The 14,333-nt window shown below is 39.6% G+C and overlaps 1 protein-coding gene across 1 annotated transcript in view; it reads right to left on the bottom strand.

Annotated features, from left to right (window-relative positions):
- Window positions 1–2,798: 2,798 nt before the first annotated feature.
- SLC35G2 (solute carrier family 35 member G2) overlaps window positions 2,799–14,333 on the bottom strand; it is a 64,463-nt gene continuing 52,928 nt past the window's right edge. The window contains exon 2 of the mRNA XM_082251771.1: window positions 2,799–4,095. Within this exon, the coding sequence (XP_082107897.1) occupies window positions 2,844–4,079 (1,236 nt within the window). The 5' untranslated portion in view covers window positions 4,080–4,095 and the 3' untranslated portion in view covers window positions 2,799–2,843. The remainder of the gene's footprint in view (window positions 4,096–14,333) is intronic.

Here is a 14,333-nt window from a genome sequence, read left to right as displayed (position 1 = left end):
AGGTGGTCATAGTGTTTGACTCTCCAATTACTTCCCTTTTAATTTCTTTCTACTTTTACAATACCTCCAGACTAGGAAGGGGACACCAAGGAGAGACATAAATCACAGGTACGCGGTGTGTATCATTTTCTCACCTGTGTGAGTGTGCCTTTCAAATGTGCTTTGAGAAATGATTACTTTGGGGAAAATATCCCTTCCATGCATCCCAAGCTGTAAGACATGAACCATTGATGATAATCATCTATACTCTGTATACTGCTTTTGGAGTTTAAGGAAGGGCCAGGCAGTGCCTGTGAAAGTGAACATTTCCAGCCTGTGGTTTTAATCAGCAAATCTATTTCCTAGATGTGATTACAATGAAAGAAGTATATGACATCTGCCTAGCGCTAACGTGGGCATCCTGAGTTAAGACCCAGACAGGAGTTGTTTTATTCTTTGTCAACTATTTTTATGTGGGCATATCAAAGTAGGGTTCTTCATCCAAGGCACAGCTACAAGATATGGCTGTTAATGTGTAAGTATGGTAAGTATCATGCATTACTTAATAGTGGCAGGATCACAGGTAGTATTTAGACATGATACTGAACATGCCAATGACACACAGTGAAAGCTTAGCACACATTGCATAATCATTGCTCATTGACTTTTTTTTCTGTTTGTTGACTGCTTGAAATAATTTAGTGCCCTCACTAGTCAGAAAAATGATCAGTTTGGTTAGCCTGGTGGATCACAGGATTCCAGACTAGGATTCTAAACTTTGCAATGGTGGCTCCTCCATTTGGGCATATCAGAGAATTATCAGCTTCACTGTATGTGAATGGGCAGATAGTCTATCATAATTGCATGAATTGCAAAAACAACAAGGATATACAGTTAATTACAAGTCTGGTTTGGAGGAACCCTCTATGTTTCATACTAGAGGAACATCTTCCTAGTGCTCAAGATCATGATGCGCCTACAAATGTCAGGGGTCAGGGCTCCCAATCTGTAATAAGTTTAGGGGACCTATAAGGATAACAACATCCAGCTGTAAGTTATACCCACAGTGACACCTTCATCTGAAGGTCAAGGCATGTTTAAAGATCTAATGCTAATTATAGGAGGATGGCCATCCAAGAAAGCTTTTCATGGCAATATCTAGCATTATATACTGATAGTATTCACGAAAGACTCAAAGGAGGGTTGTACTGCATAGAATCTTTGCCTAACTGGCAACATGAGATAACACTAATACCAATCTATTTTTTAAAGCCACAATGTGCAAAAAAAACACTTTCCTGCTTTTAAAAAACACTGTTCCTAAAATACATCATATAAACAACATTGCAATGTGCCTTTTCGGTATGGCAGGAGACAAAGACATAAACCTCTAGTCAAGTCTGCCATCCATGTGTGACAGTTGCTATTTGCTGAGCGCTCTGTATTTCTGAGAAATAAATATGTTTGGCACATCAAATATTTTATGGATGAATCACAAATGTTTCCCCACTTTGGTTTTTGGAAAGGAAATACAAAAACGTTATCTGCTTCATAAAATGGAAAAACAAAGCTCTGAATGAAGCCAAAAATTAAACTCTTTAGGATTTTATATATTAAACTATACTAACTATAACCATACAATAAACAACACATTTTATGTGGAGTCTGTGTATAAAAGTCAAAAGGGGTTGTGTGTGGTGGCTTATTTCTTGAAGATTCCATTAACAGTATTAAGGAATCTATGAAACTGCAATAAGGGACTCATTTGATGAGAACGTCTAAAAAAAAATGACGTGCAATAGCAACAAATCCGATTCAATTGTTTGTGGAAACTCCAGCCTGATTAAAAAAAAATACATCATAGTATAATTTCAAATATATGATGTAATTGATTTATTGATATTTAAATGTACATTTTCAATTCACTCTATAGCTAGCTATGATGTTCTGTAACTGTTACATTTTTTTTTCCTTGCAACCAGGGCAACAGTAGTCAGACTAGATGGCACCGTGTTCCAACCCAATCATGTAATTCGTTTACTAACTTCCTGAAAGCTTTTTGACTGTAATTTAGAAGATAGTCTTGCAATAGCTAAAAGTGAAGCTGTTGTGAGAAAAATATGAAGGCAGCAATGGCTGACCTCCTCCTGAAAATGCTAGTTTCTTTCAATTTTGCTGGCCTTCCTATTTCAACAATTTCTAGATCACTTGCTTGAATATAGTATGGAGGTTGGTTAATGATATGTCTAAAGTTCTTATTCACATATGTTCTGGGATGGGGGTTCAACATTAAAGTAGGAAAATAAATGTGACAGCCAGGTAACTGGCATTTTCAGTAGGACAGCTCTGCAATGGCAGCCTCTGTGGTTCCCGAATGTCAGGTTTCTTTTAAGAAGCTAGCAAGCCCCAGGAACCCACTAAAACCTTTTAGTGCTGTCTGACCTGCATAGAAGCTATCAGGAATAAAATATGTGTTCCGACTATAAGGCAATTTAGGAAAACAACCATAACGTTTATAAAATGAGTGAGTTTGTGATATTAAATAACAAATTATATGCTCATTATGTCAACCTAAAATACCCTTTTTTTTTTTTTTTAGCAACTGACCTCATCAAGATTTAATGCCCTAAAAAATTACATCATTCTCCTAAATGAGGCAGTTAATACAACTATTTGTTATAATAGACTAGTAGTATGTAACAGAAAATAAATTATGTAAAATATATTTTAATATCTATATTTGTCTTTTTTCATTACTGCCTCCACGTTTGCAGTAAAATCTCAGGATTGGTCACTTCATTGGTGGAATGTATAGTAGGCAACATTGTTACAAATACAAGACAGTCAACCAAAGAAATTGTCCCTCATTTAATAGGAGAGTCTAGAATTTCTTGATAATCTTGTCTACCCAATCTTCCTAAGTACAGTTTGTAGCCAGCCAATGCAAACACGCTGACTATGATGACTGCTCCACCTATTAGGTCGTAAGCACTGGGAAACATGCGTAGGACTAGAAGTTGTAGGATCATGGCTACAACAATCTCTAAATGCTGCACTGTGCTGACCAAGGCTGGGTGAAATTTATATAAAGCATAATAAACACCAAGAAATGCCACAGTAGAACATAGACAGATTGCAAAAAGGTAGCCCCAGGTTTCTCCATCTAAAGGAATAATAGGCTCTTGAAGGACAAACATCGTGCAGGCTCCCCAAATACTTCCAGTCCACCCAAAGGTGAAAAGAGCAGTCCACATGCTGACCTTCTCTTTGATGGACCTGTAGACTATCATTGACAGTGCTGTTGTAAGTCCAGCCATTACTGTCATAGTATAACCAAATGCTTCTTTCCAGACACCAAGAAAGGAGTTCTCTTCATTAACAATATTTGGAATCATAACCAAACATGCCCCAAACACACTGCAAACAACAGTGATCAAGTCTACACTTGGCATGTGTTCATCCAATAACAAGAAGGCCAGAACAGCACTAAAAACAGTGGTGGTTGCTCTCCACATGATCGTGCCATTGCTTGGAGGGACAATAGAGAACGAGGTGTAGGCACAGGTAATGGAAATAACATTGCATACACCATAGAATAACAACCTCAGTCTGTACCCTGGAGGTCCAAAAGGAGCCTCTTTATAATAGCACACCATGATTACAGAGAGGACTTGGATGACAGAACGAATGAATATTAACTCCAGAGATGGCACTTTGGAACGATCAGAAACCAGTCTAGTAATAAGTGCTACACATCCATGAGCCAATGCTGACCCAAAGAGTACTGCCCACATTTTCCGAGATTGAAATATAGAGCTGTCTGCAAAGCTTTGTAACTGCTGAGCAAGAACATTATCAGGATCTTGCATCTGTTTAGGGCGAGCATCCATAGTCCCAAACAAGGTTCTTCCTTTCTTCTTTGCATCTCCTAGTAATCTTTTCTTGGGGTTCTCCTCTACAAAACCATTTTCTTCACTAGTATCTTCATTTCCCTCATCTCCAGGCTGTGGATAGTGGGATGTGTATTTAACTGTCACAGTGTTGGGGTGTATTTTTACCCTTTTCTTGGATGAGTAAGATTTGGATGGAGATCTATCCATGTCTTCAAATCTTTGCCTGTAAATTGTACAAAAAACAACACAATTATTTTAAACAGGTATTGGAACGATGGTAAATGTAAAAAGATTACTTATCCTAAAGTAGAACTTAAAGTGTTTGTTACCTCAACACTTAATATTCCTGACATGTGCCTGCTGTACCACGTACTTGTATGAAAAAGTATCCTGTTCTCTTTGTATTCCTTCCTTTGTGTGAAATCCCTTGTGTTCCTGCTAGCCCCCTTGCTTACCTAATAAAAACTTACCACACTAAGCAGAATAACACATTATGGTCAGTCCTCTAGTCTGCTCTGCTCCAATGATCAGACTTCCACTGAGACCCACACTGGGAAGCTCAGAGTGCTATGGCTTCTCCTCCCCCTAGCTCTTAGGCAGCTGGGACCAGAGGGAATGTGATAATTTATAAAAAAAAGGGCAAAAAAGCTATTTATAATGTTTTTTTATATCTATACAAAAATTTTTTGCCTCTCATTTTCTTTTTTTAAATGCAATCAGGGTGACGAAAAAAGACACATAGAAGAAGAGAGTAAAAAAAAATACCAATACATTTTTTGATATTTTAACAGTAAACAGTAAAAAAGAGAGGACGATAAAGGGAAGATGGTTACAGATGACAAGGAGAAGGCAACTGTACTAAATGCTTTCTTCTCCTCAGTTTTTTACACAGGAAAGGAGGGGTATAACGACTATGACTGTATTCTTAGTAACACGTCACAGGATGTACTCTTGTGGCTTACAGAAGCCAGTGTCCAGAAAAGACTAGAAAAGCTTAACATAAATAAGTCATCAGGACCGGATGGCTTACACCAAAGAGTCCTCAAATCTCAGTCAGGTTATAGCCAGACCATTATTCCTAATCTTTATGGACAGCATATTGACAGGAATGGTACCAGCGGATTGGAGAAAAGCCCATGTGGTACCAATATTCAAAAAAGGGCAGAGATATATACCTGGAAACTACAGGCCAGTCAGTCTAACATCAATAGTATGTAAACTATTTGAGGGGATGTTAAGGGACTATATCCAAGAATTTTCTGATCAAAACAGTATAATTAGCAGTAATCAGCATGGGTTTACAAAAGGTCATTCCTGCCAGACCAATCAGTTAACATTCTACGAGGAAGTGAGCTACCATCTAGATCAGTGTTTCTCAACTCCGGTCCTCAGGGCACGCTAACAGGCCAGATTTTAAGTTTTACCTTTCAGTTTTCTTGCAAACCTGGCCTGTTAGTGTGCCCTGAGGACCGGAGTTGAGAAACACTGATCTAGATAAGGAAAGGCCTGTGGATGTGGTGTATGTGAATTTTGCAAAAGCATGTAATACAGTTCCCACTTAAACGCTTAATGTACAAACTGAGGTCTGTAGGCAAATACCATAGAGTTTGTTTGTGTATTGATAGAAAACTAGTTACAGGGGCATGTCCAAAGGGTAGCAATTAAAAAAGTGTACTCAGCCTGGTATGGAGTGGTAAGCAGGGTAACCCAAGGATCTGTCCTGGGACCAATTCTGTTTAATTTATTCATAAATGACATAGAGGTCTGTATAAATAGCTTAGATCTCAGTTTTTTGCTGACAACACAAAAAAAGCAATGCAATAACTTCACATCAGGACATAGAAACTTTACAGGGAGACCTAAATAAAATAATGGGGTGGGCAACTACATGGCAAATGAGGTTTCATGTTGAAAAGAATAAGGTAATGCACTTGGGGGATAGAAATATAAATGCAAACTAGTCACTAGGGGGAGAACCTCTGGGGGAATCAAGGATGGAGAAAGACCTAGGGGTCCTGGTAGAAGACAGACCGAGCAATAGCAGGCAATGTCAAGCTGCAGCAAGCAAAGCCAATAGACTATTAACATGCATAAAGAAGAGAATTTACTCCAGAAATAAAATTATAATCCTGCCACTTTATAAAACTCTAGTTCAGCCAGGAATATTCTGTCCAATTCTGGTCACCAGTCCTCAGGGAGGATGTGCTGGAGCTGGAAAGAGTCCAGAGAAGGGGAAAAAAATGAATAAGTTCTCTGGAGGACCCTAATTACGGGGAACAACTGCAAGCACTGGACTTTTTCTCTCTGGAGAAGAGACGCTTGAGAGGAGATGTGATAGTAGTATACAAATACCTCAATAATGATCCCAGCGTAGGAAGAAAAAGTTTAAGGGAGTGTAAGAGGACACTAGACCACACAATAAGACTGGAGGAGAAGTGGTTTAGACTTAAGCTGCGTAAGGGGTCTTTCACTGTCAGAGCGATAAGAATATGGAACTCTCTTCCACAACTGGTGGTGTCAGCGGGGAGTATTAATAGTTTTAAAAGACTCTTGGACGTGCACACAACAAACAGGGATATGGGAAATGATTATCAACATTGACACACATACACCTACAATGGTTGAACTGGATGAACTAGCGTCTTTATTTAACATTACCTACTGTGAAACTATAATACTGTACATTTGAGAACAAGGTTTATAATTTTTACAATATGTGTTCATTTTTGCTCACAGTCTTACTTGGCATGGCAGTATTTTGAAGTCTGCCATAAAAATATTGCTTTATTAGTTACAGTGAATATGATGGTTTAAATTAAATATATTGCTTTGTTTCCATGGAGTTTCATACCTCAACAAAAAATAGAATCCTATAGCTAAACTCTTTATAATGAAAAAATGTGTTATCAAGCGCCTTGGATGTTGGCTTTGGACAAGATAATTTACATATAAAATCAATTTGCATATAAGTGGGGTCAATAAAAAATGCTGCTGGTTACCTGTAGATAAACTACATAAAAATCGAAGAAAGTTATATAAAACTAGCGCAGATTCTGTTTAGACCCAACTCAGGCTCAAATATTTCTTTGGATGGACTCATTTGATCAGACTATAATAATTTTAAAGTGCCAGTACGTCTATAGGTATTAGTATTTATCTCCACATCTAGCATAGACGTACTGGCACTTTAAAATTATTGTAGTCTGATCAAATTAGTCCATCCAAAGAAATATTTGAGCCTGAGTTGGGTCTAAACAGAATTTGTGCTAGTTTTATATAACTTTCTTTAAACTCTTTATAAAAACATTTTTTCTGTAAAGTTTATACTCGTGAGTCGTGACGGTAAATCCATTTTCAGTTTTTATCTTTTATTCTTTTACTATGTTCTATACGATAATAAACGAATGTGGCTTTTAATCTTAGCCAAATTTTTGCATAGCCAGCCAGTGCAATCTGTCAGGTCCTCACAGTATCTTTCTCTGCATGGTTTGTCCATTTTCTTTGGTAGATCCGTGAACTGTGCACAATTCACCCACTGAGAACCGCTCTTATACCTTCTAAGTGTACAAAGGCAGAGCAGGTAATCTGTCTCTATCTGCCTCCAACCTCCTTGTGTCTTGTATGGTTATGATGTCTGTTTTTATTAGTGTGATGCTAGATTTATATAGTTATTTGGGGTAGACCGTGGGCAATACAGGTTAGTTGGCCTAAAAGGAAGGAAGTGTAATAGTGGCCCTACTTTTACTGTATGTTATCATAAGCTTCTTCTGTTAGAATATTTTGATTACTTATGTACTTATAGTGTGTACTTGTATAGTGAAGTTTACCTTAATCTTTAATAATTTGTTTTCAGTGAATATGTACTGTATATATTTGAAGCCAGGCTAGTTGGAAACATGCCCGTGTAAACTAACAGAATCTCCATTTGTGCTATTTGATAAGTTGGATGTAGATATACACTTTGGTGTAGAGATCTCTCAGTTGGAGTTCCCAAGAGATACTGTATAAAAAACAACCGCAGGGTGTATCAAAGCAGCAAAAATAGATTTGGGTTATCATACAGATTGGCGAAGATATTTTTAATCAATGTCAGCAAAAAAAAAAAAACGTTACAGTAACTGTTCTATAATTTTCAAACCTAGAGATTTTTAATTTTTGCTAAAGCAAAAATGAACCTTTTTCTTTAAAGAGGAATTTCAGTCAAACTTTATACATTTCTGAAAAAATGCACGCAACATGTAAAAAGTTTGATTATGTGACATTTTTCAATGAAAAAGTAGGCTTTAACTGCACTCACCCAACAGTATGTCACTGCAGTCATATTAACTGAGGGCAGCTGAAGCCAGCACCCTTTCTTTTCCTGGGAATTCACCCGCTTATCCACCCTCCACAATCCTAATTCTCGTGCATCCACACTACAAACACAGTGCTCCATATTGGCTGGCTCTTTCTCTGATGCAGACAATTGTCTCCAACTGTCTCCGCCCCCCTCCAGCCATGCTCCGCCCATTCAGCCCTTCTCCTCCTGTTGTCCCCTTCCCTCCTCCACTTTTCTCTCCCACAATCTCATGATAAAAAAAAATAAGAAAGAAAATTTGGAAAAAAAAGCTTGAAGACTCCTGGGATTTGTGATGGATTTTATCCCAGGAGGCAACAAGAATAGAGCGTTATACATCCATAATGTAAGGGAATGAAGCAGGAAATGTAAAGGACATATTAACAACTTGCAGACCTCCCAACTGTAATGTACTGAGGATGGGCGGCCCACACAGGCAAAGCGACTCCTGCCTGCTTCTGGGTTTTCAACACAGGGTTTTGTACAGAGGGAACGATTTCCCTGTTTCTTATCTCTGCAAAGCAGGGATAAGAAACAAAAAGATCTGTAGCAAAAAACAGCACACATTACACATTGTTAGGCACGCATTTAAACCCTTGCTTGCCCTAGATGTTAACCTCTTCCCAGCCAGTGTCATTAGTACAGTGACAGTATATAGCATTATCACTGTTTTAGTGTCCCTAGTGATAACAGTGGCAGTTAGTCAGTCCCCCCTCCCAGCCTCAGATTGCCTGCCGCATTATCGCAGTCCCAATATAAGTCGCTGATCAACACCATTGGTAGTGCAGTATATAAAAAATTCCAGTATATATACCATAGTTTGCAGGCACTATAACTTTCATGCAAACCAATCAATATACACTTATTGGTATTTTTTAAATCAGTGGCATGCAGAAGAATACATTTTGGCCAAAAATGTATGAAGAAATTACATTTTTTTAAAAATTTTGAATATGTTTTGTAGCATGTCCATTCTTTTTTAGTTTATATCACAAAAAACCCCGATGGTGAGCAAATACCACCAATAGTAAGCTATTTTTGTGTAAAAAAAAAATTATATAAATATTATTTGTGTACAGCGTTGCATGACGGCGCAATTACCAGGTAAAGTAGTGCAGTGCTTAATAGAAAAAAATGACTTGGTAATGAAGGCGGTAAAACCTTCCGGAGCTCAAGTGGTAAAAAAAAAAAAGGTGTTTGGAGATAGAAAATTCTAGTTTTTGCATTGGCAGGCTAAGAAGGGGAGAGGATGCTGAGAGAAGCCAGTTTAAAAAGACACTGAAGGTCCGACTTACATTCAAAATGCAAAATGCATCCTGCTGACATTCTATGTGAGTTGAGATGTGAATTCATATGTCTCAGGGGTTGTGCTATTGATATTAGCAGCATGAGAGTATATTAACAGTTGCTGCAATTAAAGGCATTGAATGGCTGGCCCAGGTAATTGTGCTTATATCTAGTTATTGAAGTGTACCATTACCAGCTATAAATGTCTAAGCTGAACTATCTGGGAGATAGTAGTCCCAATACAATTTTTGTTGTGCTGCCGGGGACCAAAGATGTTCCTATGCAAATAGTGGCATTCTGAAAATGGTACTTAGAGAGCCTCCCCGCCACTCAAGTGTGCAAGTGGGAGTTGTGTCTGGAAATCAGAGTATTTTGGGGAGCTCTGGTGGCTTAATGAAACAGAATATTTTAACACTAAATGTTCTGACACTTTACAGTTTCAGCTACCTGCAAAGTAGCTTATCTTAGGTAGTATAAATAGAAAGGCATGGAACGGCGCTAAAGCTACTGATATAAAGTAGAATAAGTAATAAACCAGCATAAATAATTCTCAAATTGTGCTCAAATAACTACCAAAAAAAAATTAGAGAATTAAGTAATTCTAACGGTGAAAGGAAACACAATATGTACACAAATGTGCAAAATAAACACAATAATAATATATATAAAATATATATAATTTAATCGTCAACAAGTGTGACAAATATACATCAAAGTCCAGTGCAATATGAAAAGAAACATTAAGTATCCAAATCCAGTGCAAAAGAATAGTGAGAACCAAAAAAAAAACGATACGTTCTGTGATCCAGTGAAATTCAAGATAAATAATGATTAAAACAGTGCTCTATCCCAAAACCGACATTCCACCAATGTGTGCAGTGGCTGCTCATCTTAAGACAAATGATATTGCGCTTTCAAAGGATCAATCCTCATCTAGTGAAAATCATTCGGTGGCAGATGAAACTCAGCTCACACATGAAATGAGAATGAGGTTCTTCGTAGTGTAGTATATTAAAAAATTTTATTGGAACAAAATAGTCTGTCACGGTTCTCGCCATGGTTTACAGACAGCCAGGCGTGGTCGCCGTTAAGTACCTGACATCGGATTTGAACCTGTGTACTTTGACATTCTGTCCTGTTAACCTGCCTCTGAGCCACACTTCAGCTCATATGGATCCAGTCTTGTTAATCTGGTATTCCCTTCAGCATTAGGGGGCTGGACTTCACCTGAGTGTGCTCTTGTCTCTCATTGACCACCTGAAGCTAATTGCTCAATTAAGCAAGCTATAAAACACTGTCTCTCACTGAGAGCATGGTCAGTTCATTGCTGATCCTTCCTTGTTCCTGTGTTGATGATCCATGTTCCAGACCGTGTTCCTGTTTCCCAAGCGTGTGTTCCAGACTGACTCCTGCTTCCATCCTTACCTTGTTGTTCCTGTGATCCTTATCCGGACTCCTGTCTTCCAGTGACTTCTGTTATTCCTGGACTTCCCTTCCCATTGCATTCCTGCCGGTCTTGCCTATTGGAGCACCGTCCCTGCCAAGCCCCCGTGCACAAATTCACAGCACCAGGTGGCTTTCTTACCTGGTCACCCTGGACTGTGGATATCTGCAAGGGTGAGCGTGCATCTCTGCGTTACAGACTCCAACAAAGGTAAGCCCCGTGACATAGTCACTTACATTTAAAATTACGAAGATGTATGCAGAGGGGCGTGACCGAGGAGGGTCACACAATAATACAGCGTTTAAAAATTCAGAACTTCCGGTCTCAGTCATAACCCGGAAGTGACATCACCTGACTCCTCCCGACGCACTGGACTTTGATGTATATTTGTCACACATGTTGACTATTATATTATATTTGTAGCAATATTTCCAGGCATTGGGCCTAATATGGTTCTGCCATTATTACAGGTAACACTTCCAACACATTTAAGTTGAAAACATAAGTGTGAGAGCTGAGACAATGACCATTCCGACATCTTTGGTTTATTTTGTTTATTTTGTGATTAGGAATGGGAGAAGGGAATCAGTGGGATACTCCTCTGGCTCAACTAGGTTCAACTGGGACACTGTACAGAAAAATGCCCGTTAGCGATGTTTTGACACCAGCTGAATGCCGGCCAACGCTCCCTGGCGCTTGAAGATACTGTTCTGCTGAACTGTGCTGAAACTTCGACTTTAATACTCAGATTAACTCAGAAGATCCAGGGCTGTAAGACATTTGACTCCTGACACTCTGTTTAGCTCAAAAGTCCGGTGAACAGCCCCTCCAGCCCTTCACTGACTGAGGTAGCTCCTTGTAACTGCTTGTGCTGCTGCAACTTTTAACACTGCACACTTCACACTGTACACTTAACTCTTCAGGGCCCAACCGCTGGTGCCCCCTCTACACTTCAGGGTCCTCTCGCTAGGCACTCCCTCTAACACTTCAGGGTCCTCTCACTAGGCACCCCCTCTGATACTTCAGGGTCCTCTCACTAGGCACCCCCTCTGACACTTCAGGGTTCTCTCACTAGGCACCCCCTTGACACTAGCTGGCTCCTGGATCCCTGGGACTTTCACCGGATTGGTCCCCTCTACACTTCAGGCAGACCCTCAGGGGCAATTCGCAGTACTCACGAAGTTGGCATGCTTTCTTGGAACTGAACCCCTCTATCTCCACTGGTCCTCGGCACACCGGATCCTCTCTGCAGCTCAGCTCTCTCTCTGGACTCTCAGGCAGCCACCCGAGACACCCAATCCATCTGACAGGAGGAGAGACAGCCGTACTCTCCCTCCTGGGACTCTGCTTCCCACCAAAGACGCTGCGTTATGCGTTCTCCTCAAACTTATACCCACTCCCAGAATCCTCTATGACAGAATATGACTTCTGGGGTAGATACAAGCCTGAATGAACCACTGATTGGGTTTCCTCCACTGCCCAATGAGAATCCTCTCATGGAGCTAGTGGAGAGACTCCCCTCTCAGCAGCCACACCTGGGAGAAATGACAGCCAGCTGAAATCATGGCCCTGCTGTTAGGAAGCCAAGGCCCACTATGCTTTTACCTAGCACCTACCTTGTAGGGTGCTACATATATATTTTAATATGGTATTTATAATGCACATTTGTGTTCATACTGTTTTCTTTCACAGTTAGGATTACTTGATTCCCTATTTTTTATGTTTTCAGTTATTTGAGCACAATTTTTTTTTAAATATTTATGCTGGTTTACTACTTATTCTGCTTTATATTAGTAGATTTAGCACCGTTCCATGCCTTTCTATTTATATTTTCAGTGTATGTGTTGATACCACAGGGATTGGCAGCTTTATCTTAGTTTTTAATTAATATTTACACTTATATTATACATCTTTTTTTCTTCTCTCACTCACACTTGGTAGCACATTGGTACTTCTATTACTCTTATCTTAAGTAATGTCAGCTTTTATAGACTGTACAAATTTGTTTGTACAATTCTTGGCAAAATGGCAAAAAAAAAAAAAAAACTATTCAGTGCATCTCTGCTATACATGCACATGTATATTGTGCTGTGCCCAGTGTTGGATTAAACTATGTGCAGGCCCCTGGGCAGTCGAAACCTTGGGGCCTCCCTCACAGGTTTCTGGAGGATATTTGTGAGCTCGCTATAGTGGGATAACATTGAACCAAGTAGTGTGCTTGTTGGCCGCTAGGTCAGTGATAGCGAACCTTGGCACCCCAGATGTTTTGGAACTACATTTCCCACGATGCTCAACTAAATACACTACAGTGCATGAGCATCATGGGAAATGTAGTTTCAAAACATCCGGGGTGCCAAGGTTCGCCATCGCTGCGCTAGGTGAAGAAGACCATGACTACTGTACATTATAGTTACATAGTCAGGTTGAAAAAAGTCCATCTGGCTCAACCAATAAAAAACAAAAAACGGTAAAGAAAACACAGCCATACAATCCCATGAACACAATTCTATATCCGCAGTTGATCCAGAGGAAGGCGAAAAACCCCAGCAAAGCATGAACCAATTTATTACAGCAGGGGTGAAAATTCCTTTCTGATCCCCTGAGAGGCAATCGTATATTCCCTGGATCATCTTTACCTCTAAATATTAGTGCCTAGTTATATTATTTACACCTAGGAAAGAATCCAGGCTTTTTTAGAGCAATCTAGTAAGCTAGCCAGAATAACCTCTGGAGGGAGTCTATTCCACATTTTCACAGCTCTTACTGTGAAGAAACCTTTCTGTTTTTGGGGACAAAATCTCTTTTTCTCTAGACGTAAAGAATGCCCCCTTGTCCTCTGTGATGACCCTAAATTGAATAACTCGACACCAAGTTCACTATATGGATCCCTTATGTATTTGTACATGTTGATCATATCCCCCCCCCCCCCCCCCTTAATCTCCTCTTCTCAAGATCCAATCTTTCCTCCTAGCTGAGCTCCTCCATGCCTCTTATCAGTTTGGTCGCCCTCCTCTGCACTTTCTCCAGGTCCCCGATATCCTTTTTCGAACTGGAGCCCAAAACCAAACTGCATATTCCAGATGAGGTCTTACTAATAATTTGTACAGAGGCAAAATGATATCTCTCTCTCTGGAGTCCATGCCTTTGTTAATACAAGAGAGGATTTTGCTTGCTTTGGAAACCGCAGCTTGGCATTGCATGCTATTATTAAACTTATGATCTACCAGAACACCCAGATGCTTCTCTGCTATGGATTCTCCCAGTTCTACTCCCCCTAGTATGTATGATGCATGCATATTCTTAACCCCCAAGTTCATAACTTTACATTTATCAACATTAAACCTCATTTGCCGCATAGTTGCCCAATGAAACAGTGAATTGAGGTCGGCTTGTA

This window comes from Pelophylax lessonae, assembly GCF_965119305.1.
Source record: "Pelophylax lessonae genome assembly, chromosome: 3".
NCBI lineage: Eukaryota > Metazoa > Chordata > Amphibia > Anura > Ranidae > Pelophylax > Pelophylax lessonae.
Note: the sequence above shows the minus strand (reverse complement) of the source record. Positions and strands in the feature narration are given on the sequence as shown.